Here is a 24,804-nt window from a genome sequence, read left to right as displayed (position 1 = left end):
GATCATAACAACAACATAATTTCCACACACACCCCACCCCAACAAGAATAGAAATATTCCTTTGCAAAGGAACAATAAAACAACCTCCAAAGTCAAGCTAACCTAGATGTTTTGCTATATGCTAATTGCTAACAATTTACTAAGTTACTGAAATGTAGAACCTGAACAGCAGTATACATGTAATGTATGCTTGTAATTGCTGTTTGGTTTTCAGTGTTATAAAAAAATTATAACCACTGCATTGCAAACTAAGACTGACAGATATGGATACCAGTACACAGCTCACCAAACAGAGAAAATATTTATAACAAAGTTGCCACAAAACACTTGCCCCTAACCCATTGCTCAACTTAGTATGCTTATTTTAAAAAATGTGTATTTAAGTATGTAAATGTTGAGGCCGAAATTCAAGTGTACTTACCTGCTGCTGTAAGCGAAGCTTGTCTTCTTCCAGCTGTTTGATTTTCGACCTTTCTAGCTCAATCTGGTGTGCACAGTCTTCTCTGGCTCGCCGCACAGAATCCTGTAGCTCCTGTAGCTTTCGTTCATGCTCTGCTTGCAAGTCTTTCTTTACTGTTTGAAGCTTAAAAGTAAGATATGTTTTTATTAACCCATACCTGCATGAGCTTTATTTTAAGAGCCTTTCTTACAACTGTTACTACTATTCATGACAAAACTTGCTGTCCTTTTTAGAAATTCAGCAACAGAAGTTTCATTTATCTATATCTATTGTTTGCTATATATTCTTTTATTAGCTTTCAGTTTTACTAATGACCTGCAAATTACAATATATTCTTGCTTGACTATTGTAAAATGGAGCTACCTATATCTCTACTGTACTTTCTACACAGGCAAGTTATATATCCACCTTTCTACTACAAACTAACAAGCTAAATGTACACCTTCATTGCAGAAGTGATAAAGTCAGAACTACAACCAAGATGACTTCAGGTCAGTAAGACTGCACTATTCAAACTGAGTGTATTGAGAGAATTCCTCACTGAGCTAACCAGGAAAACAGTCCTTGACATGTTTGAACTTTCTAGAACAATGTTACTGTCCCAGGTAACTGCTAGCTGATTAGAAACCTCTCCAAAAGACCCATTTTTCAAACTGTAAAATTGCTGAATGAAGCCTACATCAGGTTGTCTAGATATTTTTGGAATCCACTGATTTTTATTACCTCTAAACCCTCAGGTCAGAATTTCGCTAAATTTAAAGCAAGTTTTGAGATGAACACATACAAAACTCAAAATATATACTTTTACTCAGACTGAACGGCATTCAGCCAAACCTAATCACCAGAATTTTTGCATAGATATTAAAGGAAATTAAGACACTATTTTACAGCAAAACTGCATCTTGAGGGGTACAAGAAACCTGAGTACTGAACACGACAAAGGCTCGACAAGCCAGTTCATGTGATGGGAGCTTTCTTAACTATGCTCACAAGCACAGGAGGGATAGATATGATCAAAAGATTGACCTGGGCTAAAGGAGGAGACGGTTTGTTGGACTGCTAAATCACAGCAATTTACTAGTAGAACTGTAAGTTTGTTATCAAGTACAAAACCAGACAGTTTTATTTTCTTTCTTTCTTTCTCTTTTCATACAACTAGTTTCCCTGGGTACTTGCACCCCATTTCCACATTTTGGGGAAGTTCAGCGAGATCTAGAAACAATGGTAGCTATTGGATTCTCCCACATCTTCTTTGGCCCTTCACTACAAAAAAAGTAGTATAAAATAGGAACTCTATCAAACTGCTGGGTAATAAAACCTGGGCAATGTTAGTTTCTCCCAGGTTTCCTTGTCACCTTCTATTTCAATGGCTAACCTAGCAAAAACTGTTTGAAGTAAAGAACTCTTGTACACATGTACAATGTTCACCTGACAGTACTAACCTTAAAATTGAGATATGGTAACATTATGTAAGTGTCTCCACTGACACTCTAGATCTGTTAAGAAGAGAAAATTTACAGTTCTATAATTCTAGCAACCCATTTAAATTCACTGAATTTCCATTTCAATAAAAAAAGTACAGTTGCAATAAAACTTGGCTTAAATTACTAGTGCTCCTAGGTGTATTGGTATGAATGTGTCTATTTCAGTTCTACACAGGTCACAACTGTCAATATGAAAATTCAACAAAACTCTCAGAAATAGCTCATGAAAATGCATTTTTTAAAACAACAAAACACTTTTTACCTCTGATTCAGCACTAAAAAGCTGCCGTTCTCGCTTATCTAGATCTCTCAAGGTTTTCTGAAGTTGCTCTTCCAAACCAGTATATTCTGCTACCTAAAGGAAAATAAAAAAACAAAAAAACAAAAAAACAAACAAACAAAAAAAACCCAAAAAACAAACAAACATTTTTTCCTTGTGATATAAATAATGGTTTTGGCAGGCAAATATTTACTCTTGCTACAGTATAAAATACTGACAATTTGTTTACAGATTTACATGGCTTTTAATGAAGAAATCACAATGGAGAGCCTTTATACAATAAAGGTTAACTAGTTTCCATGCACAGCTGAGTTTAGAAGTGCTTTTTGACCGCACAAGTGAAAGGCAAAGTTAAAAAGCCCCCAGTGAAAGCAAGCTAACTTAAAGGCCTAAAAGGACAAGTATGATTAAAGGCTACTTGCAATTTTTTGCACTGCTGTTGACTAGATGCAAGCATACCAGCACGTGTGAAGAGTAACCACAGACCCTTTGTTCTATGTTATAGTTACAGAGCATCTTGTTAAATTTTATAGCAATGAGATATTTATGAGACATTCAGCAAGTATGAGTTTCCTTACCTTCTTCTTCACTAATGCTTCTCTCTCTCTCTCTCTTTTCTTCCATTCTTCTGCAAGTACTTGCATATGGACCATTTCCTTCTTTTTAAGCTAAAAAAAAAAAAAAAAAAAAAAAGGGATAACAAAACCCCCAAATCAGAAAACCAAATCAGAACTGTTGGATGTGCAACTTTAAAGGAAAGAGTACTAGCAGAAATAAGCCTTGAAGCAAAACAATTAAAAACAAAGTTTTGTACACTTACTTATGTAACAAGGTATGATTTTGATAGTGAAAGACATAGCTTACCTTTAAGTTAAAAATATCTTACCTTTAAGTAAAAATCCCAAGTTCAAGAAAAATACCCTAAAAAACTAGACAATAGATTCTGACTATCTTTTAAGAAGAAGCATGTGCCTCTAAAAACACCTAGAGTGATTTCAGGAATAGAAACGCAGCAATGGATTTAGAGTGAGAATAAAGAAATGCAGTGTTAATATTTAACACCAATAATTTGAATCTAGAGTATCTACTGTAATTCATAAGGAGTAAGGGGAAATTGCAAAAGGTGTTCTGCATTTTACTGCCTAGTACCTACTTCAGTCACTTATACAGAAGAGAATTAACCTTCTGCATTAAAAGCATGGAACCTCCTTGTGTACATATGAAGTTTTAACATTCTTATTTGAAACAGTGGCAAAGTTTAAAAAATATTCCTCTCATCAATTCTGTTAAAGCTTCTCTGGCAGTCATGCAGTTTAGGAAATAAAGAATAAAAACCTGATTTTCAAAAATGTCCTCTTGCATTTCCTTCCACATTTCCAACTCTAGTGCAGCTTTGTATTCAAGAGTTTCTCGAGGTTCTGGAGGATTTTCTTGGGCACAACGAGGCTGCATGTGAGGGACATGCCATTGCTGACCAGCACCTACAGTACACTGATACAGTAACATTAGATTTTTAACTGGAAACCCAACTTCTCAAAGAAGCATTCAAGGGGGAAAAAAGATTTATGTAAAATTTACTTGAGAAGAATCTGACACCAGAACTTCTTGCATTTTCACAAGCCCATGGTCTTCCAAAGTGATAGCATATGAAAGGTCTGCTATTCTGCTGCCTGACCTATAAATAGCATTACAGTGTTAATAAAAACTGTCTTTAAAATACAGAAAATGAATTACAACACACAAACCCAAAAAGCTGAAGTGCTAAAAGGTTCCATGTAAGCTCTAAATGTTTGCCTATGTGACAGCACAAAAATGCTCTCCCATGTATATTGTTTTAATTCAGGGACTGACATACATCTTCAGTAAGCTTTCTGACTTCAACAGATAACTTCTCATTGGAAACCTATTTAACTAACAGCTTACTATAACTGCTGATTATGTTGATGTCGATTATGTTGACTAAATACAGGTATTGAGCTGACTTTGTTCAAGACACTCAATGAATTCTTAAAATGTTATCGGTAACCTTCTACTATCCACAGTATAAGTCATTTAGCATATTATGTGTGGCAAGCCATCCTCAGACTTACTAAAAAGCTCATTTCTGAAAGCTTCAGCACACAGGACTGACAACTTTGAATACACTTATAGGTTAAGTACTACCTGCTCCTGTACAGTGAAAAAATGTCTAGATAACAGGTATTTTTAGTAAATTAATTTCAAATTAGTCACAGTTTCTGCTTAAGTAGAACAGTTTGTCTCTGGCTGCCTCATCTCTACTCACTGACAAAATGCAGTAACCAAAGGTATTTTTCTGCACAGAATTATATTAAGAGAAGAAATACACACAAATCATGTAACTGAAAGTTATCACTAGTCTAACATGAAAGTGGACGGCAGTGCAGACCTGTACTTGGTCAGAAACAAAACTATCATTTCAGTTATAACCACACAGTGATGCAAAGGCAATTACACAGCCACCTAAATCGCAGAAGCTGAAGCATTACTTATCAAGCAATTTGCGACAAGGCTGCAGGAATTAACCATGGCTGTAGTTTTCATACAAATTCTCTTCCAGAAAATACAGAAAAACAATACTAAAATATTTTTACAGAAGTGTAGTCCTCTACACAGCTATTTGCAAGGGAAAAAACCCACCAGAAACATTTTTATTTCATGTAATTTAACAAAAAATACTGTATCAGATTCTTAAAACTGTCACTGTTTAAAAAAGGAAAGAAGATTCAACTCAGTGGACCTGAGAAATCTGAGTAATAGAGTCAGTTTAACATATCAGTATAAAAAGAACAATACACCAACAAGCGCAAAGCTAGCAGCGCAGCAGCACACCAAAATGCAGAGACCTGATGACATTCTGAGAATGCCATCTAGTGGTTATTAAGTTTTGTGCAAAACCAGATTTCATTTCAGCAACCTTCTTCGTGTAGTGTAAGCCTTCATGTACAGTGAGATCATAAAGTAACTCTTCACAGAATCAGGCCATGCTGGTTTTCACACAGAAAAGTTAAAACAAAATCAGATATCAATTTTTTACCAATTGGGTGGGAGATGGTATATCAGTCTCTATGTCAGTAACCTGAAGTTTCCCGAGCATCAAATATATTTAATTATCTGGAGGATTAGAGGTTTAAACCCGACCTCAGTCTTAATAGCAATTACATTAATTTCTAAAGGCATAATTAAGTTCCATTATCACACAGAAAAAGATTAGGTTTAGACACTGAATACTAGCACACTTCACATTTCCAATAAGGACACGGGACAGAAATAACTATCAATACGTTTCTTCAGATACATAAAAAGGATCGACACTCCTCTAGGTAAATGAACATTTATCTTCAGATAAAACATTAACAAATAGCATTACTCCTTCTGACATACACAGGCTCAAGCCCCTGCTACTATCACAGAGTATAACTTTGAAACCGAAAACCTCTTCTACTCTATGAATATACTTGCTCTTCTAACTTTCACTGAAGTCAGTAGCATCAGTAGCATCTAAAAGCATACTATGGATAATTAGTCTTAACTATTTTCTGGGATATCAGCAGTGTTTTGCAATTGTTAAGTATTTAATTTCCTCAGGAAGGTGCCTCAATAACATTTTTTCCAGCTATTTTTTTTAATCTGTAAATCTGACAGAAGATCATGATTATATAAAGGTCTATTATGATGACTGTGGTAGTGGTTTGGGGTAGCACAATATGCCTGGGGCAATTTAACTTTCAATCACTTGGACGCCTGTTCCCACCCTGCAGCCTATATTGCAGTTTGCCCATATTCAAGTAAACACTAAGCAAACAATTCTCCAAGACTTGCTACAGAGTAAGTAGGGTTTCTTAAATAGTTATACCCTTGTGCTGCTGTGACACTGACTGTTTCATTGTAAGTCTGACGCCAGCACTGTTCACCATTACCACCCAAGAACCGGGTTTTTTCTGAAGCCAAAACATTTGAAAGCTGAAGTCTCGCCATCCCTAGAAGTAAGTCTTTAGCTGTTTTATCCTTGTGCCACAACTCGACCAACAGTGGTAATCTGAAACACAGGAATGATTCTTAGTGTCAGGCATCAACGCAAAAGAGGAAACATTCCTATTAACTTGGGAAAAAGACCTCATGTTCTAAAAGTAACTTAACCAAATCAGTGATGGTCCAGTTGCCAAAAAAAAAAGATAGATTTATTGCCCCTCATTTAGAAGAAAAAATTACTGACTTTATCTTCTTTATCACTTACTTTCATCAGCTTATTATTTCCTTTTCCAATTATTAGAAGAGACTGATACAGTGAAAGTGACTGGCTGAATAATCTTACCAGATCTAGATCATCTTCATTTATAAATATATTTTAGTCACTGCCACTCAGAATACATCTCTTCCACCTCTTCTTTCAAAATACCACTAATTCGATGATTCTTTATTCTACATCCTAATCAGCTATCAAAAGCTAGTAGGAATACTGGGAAAATGGTACCACAGCCCTCAACACTGTACTCAGCTTCCTGGGTACCTGCTGTATTTTCAGGAACATTGGATATTCATCATGTATTAAAAACAAAATTAAAAAAAGCTTACCTATTCTATTTGAAGCAAAACTTTGTTAAAACTACACTATTAGCGTTTAATTTAACACCTTACTGCACTGTTTTTTGTAAGCAATGATCCCTGCATAAGTACTCACGAGATAAATGCAAGAATTTTAGCCCCTGACTTTAAGTGTAAGTAATTGAGAAACTGGAAGAGCAACATATTAAAATATTCAACTGTGTTAGCACTTGGATTCCTTACTAAAGTCCCAAATTTATGATCCTAAGTGAAACACTTGAACATGAATGTATTTACAACAAAAAGATAGGATAAGCATGATTAAGACAAAAAGAAACTAAGTTATCACCTCAGGAATGTATCTTGAAGCTGATGAGGTATAGTTGCAAAATCAAAAGCACAGTAGGATTGTGGAAGAAAGACTTCCATGTTTTTTCTAACTTCTACAGGTGGGCTTGTCATAATAGGCGCTGCACTGCCAAAAAATGGGTATGAGTACCTGATAAAAACAATAACAAAAACAATTAAATAATAATTTACAATTTTTTTAATACCTTCCACAACAAGAAAACCAGTTTAGACATTTTAGTAAAGCTCAACTTGTACAAAAGTTAGCAAAATTTACACAAATTTGTAACAACAAAATTTGGTTTTCAAATATTCACCTTTTCATTTACTTCAGCACTGATCCACCTTCGTCTATATTAATTGTTATTTTGACAAAAAAAAAGAGCTTTAATAACCTGTATGTTCACAACCATGTGACTTAATCTACTAAAATTCTGCAATTATTATATAAAATGAGCAGAGAAAAATAAGAAAGGAATATTATTTTCAGGTGTAGATTGCTACTTAAAACATCTGCAACTGTTTACAGCTAAGACTGGTTTAATACGCAATAACTGATAACGGAGTATACACTCAGTTTCAGAACCATTTGAAAATTTCAGTAACATTTGAGGAATTAAGGTTTTAATTCTCAGTTTAAATCTCTGAGGAAAGTAAAATCATTTTACAAATATTATTTACAATATAGCCTGAAACTATTCTACTGGCACTATTTAGTCTATGATAACTATTATGATAAAAGGGGAGGCCAGGAACCTCTCAAACTTCACTTTTCTCAAATTGATCATGCCAGCTGTCAGCAAAGTTACTAAAAAAATAAATGCTGCATCAAACGCTGCCACCTAGAAAATTCCACACTTCAACTGTTTGTGCAGAACTGTTTAAAGAGCTAGTTTAGACCTGAATGAAATAATGCTCCCAATATCCTGCAAAAATGTGGCTATTTACCCTGCCAACTTTTCTTGACATTTACACATTTGGATGTTTCTCCTCTTTAGTTTCCTGCCATGTTCACCACTGACTGTAAAAATTAAAGTACATGAAACAGTAGAATTTATTTGCTGTCACTCTTCTGAAACAAATTATTTTAATGTTATGTGACAAAATTCCACCCATTGTATGTAGTTTTACATATACTATTTAATAATATAGCCTATGCATAAAACCACTAACGATGTTTTTAACCATTCAGATGTTTTAAAATAGTACAATCCAACCTCACCATTTCACCCCAATTCAAACAAAACTTCAAGAATCATAAACCTGAACAGATTTCCCGATAAACAGTTAAAACTGTATTGAACCAAACTCTTGTCAGAACAACAGATGCAAAGCATATATAGATGCATAGCCAGAAATTCAACACTGTCAAACCAAATTACCACTTATAGATATGCTTCATCATGTGCACCAAAAGGGTCCAAATGGAAACTAGAAGGCAAACCGTAAAAACTACTATGAGCCACTGAATTCACAGATGGCACCAATACACTAATATTCCATGAGTAGGAATTTTTTTATTTTTAAGCTATAAAACCATACCTATATCTACAAACTCCTTAAATTCTATGAACAACCTAAGATTTAGGTTGTTCTTAGAGTTGGTAAAAGGAAGTTTCTATCTTTTCTAGTAATGTTAATAAACCAACCAAACCCCACCTGCATACAGATACTGGGTTCAATACCCTTACTTTTAATTGGTCCTTCATCTTTTTAGTTCTTATTTGTCCAACTTTGCACCCACCTTCCAGCTAACATCTGCTTATTCTCCAAAAGTGCTCCCATATTTTTATTTCATGTTGACATCAGTAACAAATTAGTCTCTCTAAGCATTTGTTCAAAACTAGCACTGGTAGTTTTCTACTTTGCTTCAGTCACAAACCTCCTGTATCCAAAAAGCTTGTCTTTTTTGTAACCCCACAAATGAATGTAACAAAGATGCTACTTCTTGCTACTAAGATTTGCTTCTTCTAGGCAAAGACTATCAAAACCCCCCAATACTACATCTCAGAATGATAACGCATTTATTTCACTGGTTCTTCACTTTAAGATTAGAATGTTCTTCCTTTAGAATCACTGTCACACACAAACCAGGTGATCTGTCTCTTACTTCAAGGAGTTCTTGGTGGAGTTATGGAAACCTATTGAAATTACTCTTTCACCCGCCTGGAAAGGCAGCCAGAACGTAAAGAGACAACTAATTATTTTTTCCTCTAAGGACTGATTGATGATCTGTATTGTCTGAGCTCAGATATTCAAGTGAGATTTAATGCAAACTACAGTGCAGGTGAAGTGTTACACACTATCTTTAATGCCGTAATACTCAGAAGTTTAGTGATAAGTCAGATGACCATTCCAATGAATTTGTTACTGAAAATCAGCTACCTAAAGGTGAAAGGCATCAGGCAGCATACTCAAGCAATCATTTGGATTATGAAGGCTTTGTATTGAAAAATAAAGATAAAAAGAATAACATCAACAAAAATAAATCATACCTTAAAATGCAATTTATTGGAAAACCAACTTCCAGACCACGTATACTTCGCAGATCTATTGAAAAGCAAAAATGGTGAGAGGCTGCTGGAATAACAATTTTCTGTGCTGAAGGCTCAGAAGAACTGGATGCACCCACAGGGATAGGCTGAGATGCAGCTACTGGACCATTATCAGCTGAAAACACAGAGGAGAATTTGTGTGTATTTTTAATTATTTCTTCTGACCAAAATAACAAAATATATTAAAGCTAGGTCTCACATTTTAAATGCAAGTACAGACGGGTTGCTTTTCCAACAGATTTCAATTCTTTGCAGTATAAGCTAATACTATGAAAAATAGCCACTCTGTAAGTTACTGCTTTCAAATGAAAAAACAAACCAAAAACCAAACCAAAACCCCAATATATTTTAAATCTTCTGAAAAGATTCCATAGTATTTTTTCTTGCTTTAATTTTTAAAGCTATGTAGGTCTATCTCACTGAAGTTTAGAGTAATATCCAACACATTAAATTCTTCTGGATGCTACAAGATTATGGTTTTCAACATTTTACATAATTGCTCCTAGCTAACTTAGGGCTTGCAGAAGAAGTGGGCTTATAAAAAAGTCATTTGTTTTAACTTAGTTTGTTTTGGATTAATTAACCTCTTTAGTTTAGGACTGAAAAAGACAGAGAATTAGGTCAATTAGCAGTGTTCATGTAAGGCAGAATCAACTGTGGCTCCCAAGCTGAGGTTTAACTACTGAAATAAACTACAGTGTTCGAGCTTGGTCTGTAAACCATATCTCTTTATGCCCTTTGACAAGAACCCACCCTCAGTGACATCTATTTCATAATTTAGGAAGTAGAAGCCATGGTTAGTGACTGTCCAATTGCATCCAGGCTTCTCAAGTCCTTACAGTGGCACCTGATACTGCTTTCAAAGGGTAAAAGGCCAAACTGCAAGTTTTACAAAGAATCACCACAGGTATCCTCCAAAAATGTTTCAATTAGCAAAGCAGAGAAAGAAAGGAAAAACGTGTTAGAGCTCAGTTGCCTTTTGTAAAGTGCTAGCTGTTCTAAGAGTCTTTCTTCATAATTACTTAAAATGTTTCAATTTTTGCCATTTTAAAAGAAATACATCATTCCTAGCATTGACTTTATTTTTTCCCTGCATGTTTATTTGCATTAGCAGTAACAATACAAATAAGGAAAATGCAATAACACTTCAACATCAGCTACTTAGCACAACATAAGAATAAAATAATTTTCAGTGATTCAGGTAGTGCCACTAAAGTGCTTGGCATAATGATATGGCTGAACAGGAGTTCAAGGCTGCCATATGACAACATACATAGGCTGCATAAAAAAATGCATTTAACTTGCTGCTATATTAAAATTTCCTTCTATGTACTAAATGCAATAGAATTTGCATTACTGGGATTTTGCAGATCTGACAATAGAGGTGACTTTGGTCTGTTCTGTGATTTGAAAACTGGAAGCTCTTCAGTACACTGTTTGTTAACCACTTGACAGGACTCAGCCACCAGCCCTGAAAGATAAATGTGAAATTACATGTTTTACACCTTACCAAAATAGTCATAAAACGATTGCTATTCATAAAAGAGCACAATACTGTATTTCTTAACTGCAAATTCAAACTAGCTGCTGGGTTCACAATACTTTTTCCTTGACACATTCATGTAAATTTTTGCTTAGGTAAGTTAGGATTAAAAGAAAATTTGGCTTAATCAGCAGACAAACCCTGAGAGCACGCTCTGGGACACAGATTTTCCTCTACAGAACTCGGTGTCCTTAGGATCAATCTCAAAAAACCCACAACCCAACAGTAATACAAGTATGATTAGAAAAACAGTAATTTGGCTTTATTCATAAACCATCTCTTAAGATGCACATTCAGTAATGTTAAGCAAACTAACATTCTTTCTTATGAGCTTTACTCTATCATGAGAGCATTCTTTCTACTGATCCTTCCTGACACCCCCCCAGACCAGTCCTCAAATCAAAAACAAAAGGAAGGAAGCCTTAAGAAGGCTATGTGGGATACCAAGTCCATACAAAAGGATAATGCAAAAACACACAAAAACCTCAGTTGCTTGGTTGTGTCCAAGAACCTGTGCAGTATGAATGTTTGTTTTCACAACTGTCCACATAATAAATTCCTTAGAAATCTTAAAAATACCGCATTCCCCCTGCCCTTCTACTTATTAAATGTGAACATTAGACTATTTCATCTCCTCATGAAAGTCAGTTTCTTAATGAGTATTGTACTGAACCTTCCCATTCTCAAATTCAGGGAATTCCAAGCATTTATGTCATTTTTCATGCTGATAACCATCGACACCACTGATCACCTACATACCACTCAATCTCCAATCTGGCTCTTCCAAATGTTTTCAAAAACTGCCATATTCAAATTACAACATTTATTTCCCTCCTGTTTGGTTGGTTGTTTTTGGTTTTTTTTTTTGATTTTTTTTTAATTTTTTAAGGCAAGTGGTTCTTATACCCCTGAAATTTATCACCACAGAAGCACAGTACATGATCCAAGACCACACTTGACAACTGGGCAAAAAAGAAAAAGTTATGTACTACATACCTTTTTTCTTTACTTTCATGCCTTTTTCAAACTTAAGACTTTCTACTTCACTTTCTGTTACTTCATCTTGTGTTGAAGAAGAGTGGCTAACCTGAGATGGGGCATTCTGGGATTTCTGCTGCAGGCCCCCTGTTTTCCCTTTAACAGCTGAAAGTACTTTCTCCTGTGGCTGATTAGGTCCAGTTGGAGCATTTAAGGGAATCACAGGCTGAATGAAGTAATATAGTTTTCTTACTGATCATGGCTGGCACTGAAAAATTCCATCTACAATATTTTTATAGTTTGAGATTATTTTCCTGACACAGAAAAATGAAACAATGGAAGGAATATTCATATAAAGCAACTTATTTTTTCAGGTTCTTTTACATACTTAACCGTCAAATATGACTTTAAATGTCAACGATATTTTCTTAAACATGAAAATGTACAACACTGTCTAAACAAAAAATACATAAGCTATACCTGGGCACTCAAGCTCTCCCTTTGCAGAATTATGGATACCCCAACAGTAGGAGCCATATCCAAAGGCAACTGTGGCAGTTTCTGTTTAGCTCTATTTGGTGGAACAAGGACAAATGCTCCTTCTACTGTCACAGGATGTTTATCGATCTCCGCATTTCCCTTCTTCAGTAATCCAGACAGGGGTATTTCAGTGTTTCCAAGAGACTGGTCCCCGCAGCAAAGATGGATCTGCATACATACAAAGGTGTTTGAATGTAACTGCATGTCCCTTTCCCCTTGAACTGTCTGCTCATCCTCTACTAAAAGGTAGCAAAAGCGCAACATGTAAATGAGTATCCCTAGTCCAGTCCCTGTATGTTGAGAACAAGTGTTTTGAGAAGTGCCGGAACAGGTATGAGATTTCAGTACTGAGAAGGTACGAACTGCCTAGTACTAGCACAGTAGCAGATCGCAGCATTGCTCTTCTAAGGGCCTGTCATACCATCCTTTGTGGAAAAAGAATTAAGTAGTCTGTGGCTTCTAAACACAGCAGATTCTTGTCCCTGAAACAGTGACATTCAAGATGCATGACTGCAAAGCTCAGCCTTTGTGTATATATTTAGACACCACCTAAAGAGCAAGGATTTTGAATAACTGCCTAGTAAGAAGCATTATTCCTTTTCAAAACTTGAGTCAACTCTTTCTTCCTTCCATGAATTCGTATTTACACACGTAAGTAGAAGATAATCTTCAAAAAACCCCACAATCTAAGGTATTTTCCTCAGTGAAAGTTACTCTTTGAAACCTACATATCAGTTCTGTTTTAGCAGATGAGAACACTAATCTCATCCTTAATATTGATAACACTTGATGAAGACTTTAATGCTAAAAAATGTCAGCTGCCAATATACATACCTAGGTGCGTATACACATGTACACATATACTACATATAACCACCTCCCCGCCCCGAGTCTGGCAGCTAGAACGTGATACAAAAAGTCTTCATTTTCAGAAAAAATATATTAAATATTAAGGATCAGAATACCATGCTCTGTTCCTATATCCTAAATTTTAAATAGCTGGGCGAGAAGCTGGGGAAAGAAAATTGTAAATCAAGATGTAGATCTGACCTCATGACAACTTGTTTAATAAGTCATTCTTTAATATGATGAAAACACACAGTTCTCTGTGTGTGTATGTTATATTAAATACTTTCTTTCAAGACCATAGACTAAGTTTAAATTCCAAACACATCAGTCCATGTTTCTTCCAAAAACTGTAATTAGAAAAATATTTAAAGTTGAGGTAAAAAAACCCCAGAACAACCTGAAACAAGATTTAAACAGGAATATTCTTAAACTTGGATAATAAACTAGAATAGTCTGTACAAGTTTAAAGAAAAATAACTTTAAAGGGGTCCAGATCCAAGACTTACTTTGTATAACACTGTCTTACTTACCAGCTATGTTATTAGAAACTGTACTACTCTCAATCAGATAATCTCATTTTGTAATGAGTTAAGTTTGAGCCAGACACAGATTGCCATAAACACTCTCTATACTCTCTCAGAATAATTTAGATTGTAAAATACTCTTAAGATCAATGAGTACAACTGTAAATCTAATACTGCCAACTCCACCACTAAACCATGTCCCCCATTTAAAGGCATAACTAAAGATAAGCAGCATCCTGTAACAGCCCAAATATGGCTGTGGTGTATTTAAAAATAGTATTTGGTTAATGAGTGAGGAAAAAAAGCCAGACCTCCCTTGATATTCACAAAGGGTGCTGAAGACACAGTGATTTTAGAGCTTAAAAAAAGTGACCTGAGCAACTGGTACGGGTGAGGTTATCACAGGCAGTACAAAGCAGGACTGTGGGTTGCAGGTGGTCTGATTGCAGAACAAGTCCCAGAGCTTCATGCTCTTGAGAACGTCACATTAACACTTTCGGAATATCATGTTTCAGCAATACGTTTTATCATGTCGTGTAACCCAGCTTAGTATAGCAGCTGTGCTGAAGACACAGCACTCCATATAGGTGCTGCTAGGGTTTCCCTCATACCAGCAAGGGAATCAACTTATATTTGAGCAAAAATACCGCAATACAATCTAGTTCTGGAAAGAGAAATGTTTTCTTGTTCCAGCCTGAGCCATATTGTATTTTCATTATTTTCATTCCCATTTGAGAATGAAACAGCTTACCTGCAATTTTGACTGTGCACAAAGATAAACTTGAAGGACATCAACAGTACTACGTATTCGAACTGAGGCTCTTTCTGGCTCAAAGTTTGGATTAATTAAATCAGTGAAAGGTTCATTTGTGACATCATTTCCCAGTAACGAATAGTAGAAAAAAAACTCAGGCTGTCGTTCTGGAAGCTTCATAGTAGCAGGAACTAACTAAAAAAAGATGCAGAAAAGGAGATACCATGTTCATTAAAGTGCAGCTACAGTAATCCTTAAGTATTAGCTTGGAAATTAAAGAGCTGAAAGTGATCTCAACCTACCAAGTAGTTGAACTAAATCCTAGTTTGCACTACACACACAAAATGAAAACTTCAATATTAATAATCAAACTGAAGAGGAAAACTATCTTACTGTACAAGTATACCAGTAACTTGCAAAATGCCCCACTTTGAACTACCTTTAAGATTTATCAGCACCAAGGGCTGTACCTGACATATATTCAATAATGGCAAGTACTGCACAAATATTCAGAAATCAGCAGTGCCTCCACAATATCTTTATAGTATAAATAAACAATGCAGATTAGATACTGAGTTATGTAATAGCTTATGTGATTGAATAAAAGACTGGAAGAGCCAGAAACAGCTACTTCATCCTGTAACCACTGCACCTGTGAATTCAGTGCCTAGAAAGGAACAAGCTACCCCAGATTGATCACAATAAATTTACTTCACAAGGCCCTGTAATTCTGCCATGGAAAAATATTTTCTATGTAAAAATATGACAAGACTGAGGGGAGATTTTCATATACTGTAAGTTACAGATCAATTAAAATCGCACCGGCTTGGAGTCACGACTTTCACAGTAATTTGGGTATATCTATATTTTTAAATCAGACAATGTGTAGCAGTGTGGTACAGTCCAGCATGAACACAGCAGCTGAAGCCTAAAGCTGAAATAATCGCATCAGCATGGCCCTTAATTTTACCTAGTAAGTCCTTAGGCAACATATAAGCTCTACTGTTTCATATATCTTATGGATCTGAAAGGTACATTGTTTTCTTTGAACTTCAGCACATGTGGACACCACACTGAAGACTGATATTATCCATAAGCATACTTTTAATACTTTATTGTAATATAAATGTATGCATTTCATTGAAGTTCATAATTTAAAGAAAATGCCATTTTAGTGCTCCAAAAGCATTCTTATCTTTTATCTGTAATTTCACATGCACTACATAAAAGTTTAAAAATCCAAACTCATGTATATTAATTCAATATGGGACAAAGCTACTTAATACAGGCAACTTAAAATATAAAAATTCTAACTAGAAATAAAGCATGTCAGGGCAAAAATACCAGCATGAGATAGTACTTCTTAAAAACTATGAAACAAAAGCAATGAAATAAACCTGTTCCAACTGTGTGGCAAACACGATGGTCACAGACAAGACAAAGTAGTCTCTGCAATATTCCGCTGGTCCAATTTGATGACAACCCTCTTCTTCATTCAAGACTGGTACAATACTTTTAGGGTCTAGTCCAGAAAGAAGGGCAGATACTAAGAGAGAAGAAATAAATTAAGTAACTTGCTGCAGGAATCTTACCTATCATTTTATTTTCAGATATTGTACGTGTGAAAAAAAAAATTACAAATAGAAGGTCTTCCTGACGCTTCCAAGGCATTTCAACACAAAGAAGTCCCTAAGTATACAGAAGTACAGCTATAAAAAAAAGAAAAAAAAATTTCTATTCGGTGAGCGCAGATGTTATTTCAAACACAGAATGCCCCTGCATATTTTTATTTACTGTTCCAGTGAGTAACATTACAGTGACTATTTCACTGCATTAGAGTCTACCATGCTGTTTCTTTATTTTACTCATGAAAGGGAATGAAGTAACTGCATAAGGCAACCTGTTCAGTTGTTGAAAGTATGTCTCATTCCACACACCTGTAGAAAGTTTAATTTAAAGATTTTCCAGCTCAAGACTTCAGTGCATAAAACACTGACTGTATTCTGGTCAACCAGTTTATAGTGCTAGTAATTCAATACATTCAAGGCATCTCAGATGACACCAAACAGCAATAATCACACAGCACTTTTGACAGTTAACCTAAAGGCTCCATTTCAAACACTAGAAATTTTCAACTACTTAGGTCAGTGAAGCAAAAAAATAAAAGAAAATAATTAAAAATACAAAGGAAAATGTCTCCTTAAATATCTGCGTACACTAGGACTGGGTAGTCTAGCTTTGCCACACCCAATGCTTGTAACATTAACTTTAAGCCTGTGAAAAATCTGCACATCAGTTTTCCTCCAATACCTAAATATGGCATTAAATAATCTTGAGATGGCAAAATAAACAGAAAAGCTGGCAAACTTCTTTGAATCAATTATTCCACAGAAAGCACGAGGTAGAAGACAGTGCTGGATGAAAGCATATGGGATTTCTTCTATGTTCTGCCAGTGTCATGAGGAGAGATTGTGAGCAGAAAGATAATAAGGGAAGTGCAGATTAACACATCATTCAATAATAGTTCCTTGCTCTTTTATAACGTTTATAGTATGCAAAATTCCCTGTGCTTTGATGTGACCCTGAAAGGAGGAAGTAAGCTAAGTAAGGGAGTTTTTTTACAAAACCAGATATCATGATAAGCAGATGATGAATTTAGCACTAGGAAAAAATCACCCTCAAGGCAAGAACACAAAATAAGTAGTAGAAAATCCACTAGTTGCATCAGAGGCTCAAGCCTTTAGAAGTTATATAGATAGGCTTTTTGGGCTGGGGATAAGGGGGAGATAAATCTGGTTTTAGTTGGTGGCTTTTTTATTATCTTTTCTACGGGTTTGGTTTTGGTTTTTCTAAACTATTAACTTCCATGCAAAAACTCCCAGTTAAAAAATTGACTAAAAAGCACAGCACATAAGGACATCTACTATCATTAGTATCTGAGTTCTAATTTACTTTTTACATATTTCACTAATTACCCAAGAGGCATGTACAAGGGAATCCAGAAGTGAGGACATTTTTAATTCAAAGTGAATGATATTCTTATTATGTTACTTACCTCTCCCTTCTCTAGGAGATGCCTCCTTTGCTTTAAAACCATCAACCAGTGCTTTTGAATCAGTCTCCAACACAACACCTACTTGTATTTCAGATTTAAATTTAGTGTACTTATTACTAAGCAGAGGATACCATCTGGGTGCCTACATGATTAAAAAAAAGAAGTATTTTAAAAACATTAAAATAATATGATACTGTTACAGGAAAAATTGCTCTAGCTTTTCTACTACATCACTACTTCATTTGCTGCAAACAGAGCACAGTGCATCAGCCTGGGAGTGGTGTGACAGTCTGCACAGGAAGGTGTGCAGGGAGGACACCTCTTACGAGAAGGGACATTCAACCTGCCAACTGCAGAGACTTCAAGTCCACATAACCCAGCAACTGGGCACCAGTTCGTGACCATGTGCACAGCTCAAGGGCACTCATCTGCCCCTCAAGGCAGTAATGGCGGGCACCCATCATAGAGTAAAGGCTGCAGCACCAGTTTAGGGGTCTGCACCATCTACCCTGGTAGTGGGTGATGCCTCCACCGAGACAGAGCTGCTATAGGGAGAAGCTGCAGTGCAGACCTGTGGTTGCAGGAAATTCCCTGCCCTTTCTTTTGGAGCAAGGACAGGCAGCAGACCTGCCCGCAGACAAGTGTGCTGAGGTGGAGGTCCTCCTGCAGCAGGTGGAGACTGTGTAACATCAGGGAAGGGCAAGAAGGAATCGGATAGCTGACTGACTCCAAGTGCAGGCTGCAGTGGACCTACAGCCAAAAACTGCCTACCAGCACACACAGAAGGGAAGGGGGGCAATAATGCAGAAGAATGGAAGGTTGAAATGGCAAGGACCTGCAGGAGGACAAGACTTCTCCCAGTGTTTGAGGTGCCCTTGCAGAACCACATTGTCATTCTGCAGACTGAAGATGTAAGACCCATTACAACATGAGATATGCTGGAGCTGAGTATCGCAGCTTGATCTGCTCGCTGTGTAACAGCCAGCACAACTAAGGAAAGGCAGTGCCTGATAGTAGTAGGTAACTCTCTCCTGAAGGGTTCAGAGGCACCCACCCGCTGGTCTGACATGCTCCTTAGAGAGATGTGCTGCTTACCGGGGGCTCATATCAGGGATGTAACCCAAGACTGCAAGCCTCACATAGAAGACTGACCATTATCTGCTGCTGTTGTTTCATATGGACACCAGTGATACAACTAAGAGCAATCTGAGGAGTATCAAGAAAGATTACAGCCCTGGGAGCAGCAGTAAGGGACTCTGGAGCACAGGCAGTATTTTTGTCAATCCTCCTGGTCAAAGGGAAGGGGCTGGAAAGGGCCAGTCACAGCTGGCCAATCAACAAATTGTTACAGGACTGATACCTCAGCCATGGGCTTAGCTACTTAAGACCATGGACCCAGGAGGGGCTGGTGGGGCACGTGAAGCTCAAGGGCAGCCTTGGCTACAATGACCGTGAAGCAGTGGAATTTGTGACCTTTAGGGCAAGGAGGATGTGCAGTGAGCTTGCTAACCTGGAGTTCAGGAGAACTGACTTTGGTCTCTTGAGGGATCTGCTTGGTGGAGTAACAGGGGATAAAGTCCTGGTGGGAAGAGGGGCCCAAGAAAGCTGGTCAATATTCAAAGATCACTTTCTCCAAACTCAAGGAGAAGTTTATTCAATATTCTGGAATCACCTCTCCAAGCTCAGGAGCAATGCATGCTGACAAAGATGAAGCAAAGAGGCCTCTGTGGATGAACAAGGAAATCCTGTATGAACTCCGACACAAAAAGGAAGCCTACAGTGTACAGGTAAACTGGAAGGAATAGAGAGAAATAGTCAGAGCAGCCGGGGATCAGGTTAGGAAAGTTAAAGCTCTGACAGGATTAAATCTGGCCAGGAACATTAAGGGCAATAGGAAAAGCTTCTGTAAGTATGTTGGTGATTAAAACAAACCAAAAAAAACAAACAAGAAAATCCAATAGTAACAACAAAACAAACAAAAGAAAACCCCACACAAAAAAAAACCCCACAAGTAAAAAAAACAACAACAACAAAAAAAAAAAACCAAAAATAAAACACACACACAAAAAAAACCCCACCCCTCAAAAAAAAACAAAACCAAAACACCTAGGGAAAATGTAGGCCTAGTGGGGGAAGACAGGTTGGGAGAGCTGGGCTTAAACACCCTGGAGAGAAGGCTCAGGGGAGACCTTAGAGCAGCCCTTCAGTACCTAAAGGGGCCTAAAAGAAATCTGGAAGAGAACTTTATACAAGGGCATGTAGTGACAGGACAATGGGCAAAAGCTTAGATGGCAGATTTATATTAGATATTAGGAAGCTCTTCCCTGTGATGGTGGTGAGGCCCTGGCACAGATTACCCAGAGAAGCTGTGGGTATCCGAATCCCTGGCAGTGTTCAAGGCCAGCCTGGACAGAGCCTTGGGTGACAAGGTCTAGTGGAAGGTGTTCCTGCCCATCGCAGGGGGGTTGGAACTAGATGATCTTTAATGTCCCCCTCAAACCGTTCTATGATCTACAGAAATATGCCTTAGTTTTTATTTCCAAAAGTTTGGTCTATTTTGAGTACATTATTATACTAAAAGATTCTATACAGCGATGCCTGGAAGACTAGATGAACATACTTTTTGCACCAATTTGTACAGTAAACAAGTTAGCAAGAAAAGTATGCTATAAATCTTCAGGTTCTCAACTGACAGTGCACAGTAATTTATATGGATCACAAAGCCATAAGGATACCAGGAACCTTACGAAGGACAAAATAAGACACTGTTATGACCTGTATCACAGCAATGTTTTGATCAAGCATAACAGAATTTTGATTGAACTTATATAAATAATTACATTACGTTTATAATGTGCTGTGCTAAGGGACTAGAACTTCTGATGGCCTAACACATCTTGCACTGAGGCCTATTAAAAAAAACCCAAAAACCAAGAAGAGAAGTAAATGATCGCTTAGTAGTCATACTCCAAAATACAATTCAATTTTTGTCTGTGCCTTAATTGAAATTCTATTATCTGTAACAGTACCAGTGTCAAAACATAAGTTTTAAAAGATTTAGACCCCATAACATACCTGCTTCTTTTCCTGTACAGCCCTTAAATCAAGTACAATATAGCCTATGTTATCCTTAGATGAAGATACAGGATCCAACACACAACACTGGAGTTTGATAGGTGTACGCTGCAGCCTGAAACAACAACTCAGTTGAAATCCAAAATGTAAAAGTTATCTGTTCACAGATTTAAGTTTCAAGCATACCAATGATACAAAATTTGTTAAATAGCTAGTTTCTGTAGGTCAGAAACTGAATTTATACGAAAGGTCTAAAATTCATCATTAAGTGACAAAATGAAGTGGATTGATTTTGTAAGACAAGTATACAGACAGTGTGCTGTCTCACCAAGCCCCAAGTGCTATTAAAGTCATTAGCGACCAATAAATGCAAGATCATCCACATACGAAAAATAAGCACTACACCTCACATGAAAGTGGAATTTTACTCGTAAAGGTATCCTAAAAACAGGCCTTATGCAAAAGATCTTTCTGACAGCACCAAATAATACTTAGAGACATAGATAAGGTATCTAGCACAAGGTACATCAGGCATTTTTTTCTTAAACAAAGATCACATGGCTTTTTTAAATTCTTTGAAAATACAAAGGTAGTATTAAAATCTGCCAGTCTAAATAAGATTTATAGAAACCTTAATCAATTTTTCACATTTTCAGAAGCATTTACCACAGGCATTTCAGGCTTGAAGTTAATTCTTTGTCACCATATACATAAGAAAGCTTTAATCCAAAGCCTGAACTACAGAATTATTAATTTGCTATAAGCTCTTGGCTTTTTTTTTTTTATTAGTGTAAAAACATACCCTTATATCACTCATTTTGCTACATACTACTTTTGTTTCTTGTGGCAACATTATGGTAGGTCAGTGCACAGGTAAAAAAAAAAAAGAATTCAGATGACAGTAACAGAAAAACTGTATTTCAGTAGCTGTAAAGAAAAGAAAATTAAGTTTTATTTCCGAATTAGACTGAAGTTTCTAATATTACCTGTGCTGATGAAGCGCTTTTCTGTCAAGTTCCCAAGCCAGTTCTGTAGCAAATTCTGGCTGATCCGTGTGCTCTACGGGATCAGTAGCCAACTGTTCACCATCAAACTTTGCTTCAACTATAAGCAGGTGCTTGGGTCGTTTTGGAAAATAGCGGCCTGTAGGAGAGTAACTGCCATGTGCCATCACCAAAAAAGTGAGAGCTGAGATTTGTGCCATAAACCAATTACATAAAAACACATTTCCTTTATCATCTTCCCTGCGCTTACTCTAAAGCTCTGTTCTTTATATTAAATAAATAAATAAATAAAAAATCTTCCTACTATGCAGGCACAAAAAAAAAAAAAATGACACCAAACCCCACACACTAGCGCATGAAACAGAATATTTGCGAAGCATACAGAAACAGCAAGACAAGACATTAACAAAGAACAAACAGAATAAGAAACTAGGCAACTGGTACGATTTAATTTTGAGAAATTGTGACTGGATTCAGGCCAAGTGAACAGATGAGAGACAGACCAAATGTTTTTTCTCTACTGCAGATTTTATCTCTGCCCCACACTAACGCAGCAAAATACAACCTAATGAAAGCAGTGAGAGGTGGTTTTCCAACTCTTGTGAAAAAAGAATCACTACTAAAGAGAGTGCCTGAAGTTATGCAGGATTTGTACTGTGCTTAGTATCCTCTCACATTCTGATTAATAATTTAAATGACAAAATGAATACTTAAAATTTACACATATCAGTGTGGCCTATGTACATGTTTGAGAACAGTATCTTATTTTAAACAGGCCTTGGCAAGCTACCTAAATGAATAGAAAGGATTTACTTGACAATGAGAAAGCACTTAGCCCCTAAAAAAAACAAACAACCCAAAACGTAGAGGGAAAAAATAAACCCCTCCAAAAAAACTCACCAAACACCACAGACTAGCACACTAATTACACCTCAGTAATTAGAAATACAAGATGAAGCATGACTAGCTAGGCACTAAAAAAAACTTAAGACTGCTAATATGGGATTAGAGACACCAGAGCACTACTTAGAAATAAATAAAAGGAGGACATGAACTGATAGGGATTACCACAACACATGGGCTGGACTCCATCGTTTTGACCCCAATGCTAAGCTGTCCTGACCTGTGCTGCCTGACTGCATTGGCTTCTGGCCAGCCAGGGCCCACCAAGGCTATGGTGCTGCTGCTCGCAGTTGGGGCTGGAGGGCCGGCACAGCACAGGTGTCTCTGCCTGCACTTGGCCTCGATCTCAAAGGAATGGTGGGAGCAACTGCCCGCATCCACAAGGTCAAACAGCAACACGGGGCAGGTGAGTTTGGTAGCACAGAAAAGGGAGGAGGCTTTCACAGAATCATAGAAACAGCTAGGTTGGAAAAGATGTTTCAGATCATCAATTCCAACCATTACCTCAGCAACTACCAAGATCACCACTAAACCATGTCACTAAGGGCCTCATCTACACGGTTTGTGAACAGTTCCAGGGACAGTGACTCCACCCTGGGCAGCCTGTTCCAATACTGGATTACCCTTTCAGTGAAGAAGTTTTTCCTAATACCCAGTCCAAGCCTCTCCTGGTGCAGCTTGAGGCCATTACCTCTTGTCCTGTCGATTGTTACTTGGGAGAAGAGACCAACACCCGCCTCACTACAACCTCCTTTCAGTCAGTTGTAGAGAGTGATAAGGTCCCCTCTGAGCCTTCTCTTCTCCAGACTAAAACCCCCCAGGTCCCTCAGCAGTTCCTCATCACACTTATGCTCCAGGCCCTGCACCAGCTCTGTTGCCCTTCTCTGGCCCCTCTCCAGCACCTCAATGTCTCTCTTGTAGTGAGGGGCCCAGAGCTGAACACAGGACTCGAGGTGCGGGCTCACCAGTGCAGTACAGGGGGACGATCACTGCCCTGGTCCTGCTGGCCAAGTCACTTATTTTAAATATTATTTTACATACGATTTAAAATAATGTTTTGGGTAAGTACCCCAGAAACAAACTGGGGGTAGTCTATCCTGCTTCAAGAGATGCACATCCACCACGTTATTAACTGAGCAGCTCACCACATGCAGCGAGGCTCAGCCCGCCCATTCCATAACATGAAACACATCCTCGGGCACTGAGCCGCCCCCAAGATTTTCCGTCCAGGACGGAAGCACCGACAAACAGCTGCGAGCCCGCGAGCTCCTCCGGTTACCTTCCAGCACGGAGACGACAATCAGCAGCCGATCCGCGGCCCTGGAAACCATCTCCCCGCTCCGCCCGGGGGCTGCTGCGGCGGCCGGGAAGCGAGGCCACTAGCGAGGCGGAGGCGAGACCGCAAAGGGAGCTACCCCAGCCCTGCCGCCACTCGTCCCCCTTTTACCGCCTCGGAACCTTTAAACGCCAACTGCCACCGTCCGCTGCACTTCCGCCTTGCAGTTACGGCACCGCCTGCCGCACGGCGCGGCGCTTCCGGCGGGGTACTGCCGTTCCCCGCCCCACGGCTTGCTGTGGTGCGCGTCGTGAGCTGCTTTGTGTCGGACTTTTGTCGTTGGCTGCTTCTGGGTGTGTTGAGCCGTCGGTCTGTCTTCTAGGGTAGCAATGGGACGATTCGGGCAAGACACCCTGTGTATTAAAGCAGCGAAGTGTCCTTATGTTTCTCTCGCTGTGATGCGTGGCGGGGGAGGATACTGCACCTGGCTCCTGAGAAATGCAGCTTTGTAGTGCTCAGATAATTTCTTAAGATACTCTTATCTTCCGGTGAGGTAACAGTCAGTTAAGCAATACCAGGTATTAGTGTCCCCTAGCATCCTAGATTACATGTA

At 37.8% G+C, this 24,804-nt stretch overlaps 1 protein-coding gene across 2 annotated transcripts in view; it reads right to left on the bottom strand.

Annotated features, from left to right (window-relative positions):
- CEP120 (centrosomal protein 120) overlaps window positions 1–24,403 on the bottom strand; it is a 45,131-nt gene extending 20,728 nt beyond the window's left edge. The window contains exons 1-17 of one of the 2 annotated variants that reach the window (XM_065662259.1): window positions 24,195–24,403; window positions 21,995–22,151; window positions 21,009–21,123; window positions 17,934–18,075; window positions 16,276–16,424; window positions 14,876–15,073; window positions 12,692–12,919; window positions 12,230–12,437; window positions 11,024–11,161; window positions 9,631–9,805; window positions 7,137–7,286; window positions 6,099–6,281; window positions 3,803–3,899; window positions 3,560–3,715; window positions 2,803–2,892; window positions 2,207–2,299; window positions 422–583 (exon numbers count right to left, since the gene is read on the bottom strand). In XM_065662259.1, the coding sequence (XP_065518331.1) occupies window positions 422–583; window positions 2,207–2,299; window positions 2,803–2,892; window positions 3,560–3,715; window positions 3,803–3,899; window positions 6,099–6,281; window positions 7,137–7,286; window positions 9,631–9,805; window positions 11,024–11,161; window positions 12,230–12,437; window positions 12,692–12,919; window positions 14,876–15,073; window positions 16,276–16,424; window positions 17,934–18,075; window positions 21,009–21,123; window positions 21,995–22,151; window positions 24,195–24,246 (2,493 nt within the window). In that variant the 5' untranslated portion in view covers window positions 24,247–24,403. The remainder of the gene's footprint in view (window positions 1–421; window positions 584–2,206; window positions 2,300–2,802; window positions 2,893–3,559; window positions 3,716–3,802; window positions 3,900–6,098; window positions 6,282–7,136; window positions 7,287–9,630; window positions 9,806–11,023; window positions 11,162–12,229; window positions 12,438–12,691; window positions 12,920–14,875; window positions 15,074–16,275; window positions 16,425–17,933; window positions 18,076–21,008; window positions 21,124–21,994; window positions 22,152–24,194) is intronic. The other variant, XM_065662258.1, reaches the window with a different exon arrangement.
- Window positions 24,404–24,804: the final 401 nt, after the last annotated feature.

The sequence above is a fragment of the Lathamus discolor genome, chromosome Z (assembly GCF_037157495.1).
Source record: "Lathamus discolor isolate bLatDis1 chromosome Z, bLatDis1.hap1, whole genome shotgun sequence".
NCBI lineage: Eukaryota > Metazoa > Chordata > Aves > Psittaciformes > Psittacidae > Lathamus > Lathamus discolor.
This window is presented reverse-complemented; position numbering and strand designations above follow the sequence as displayed.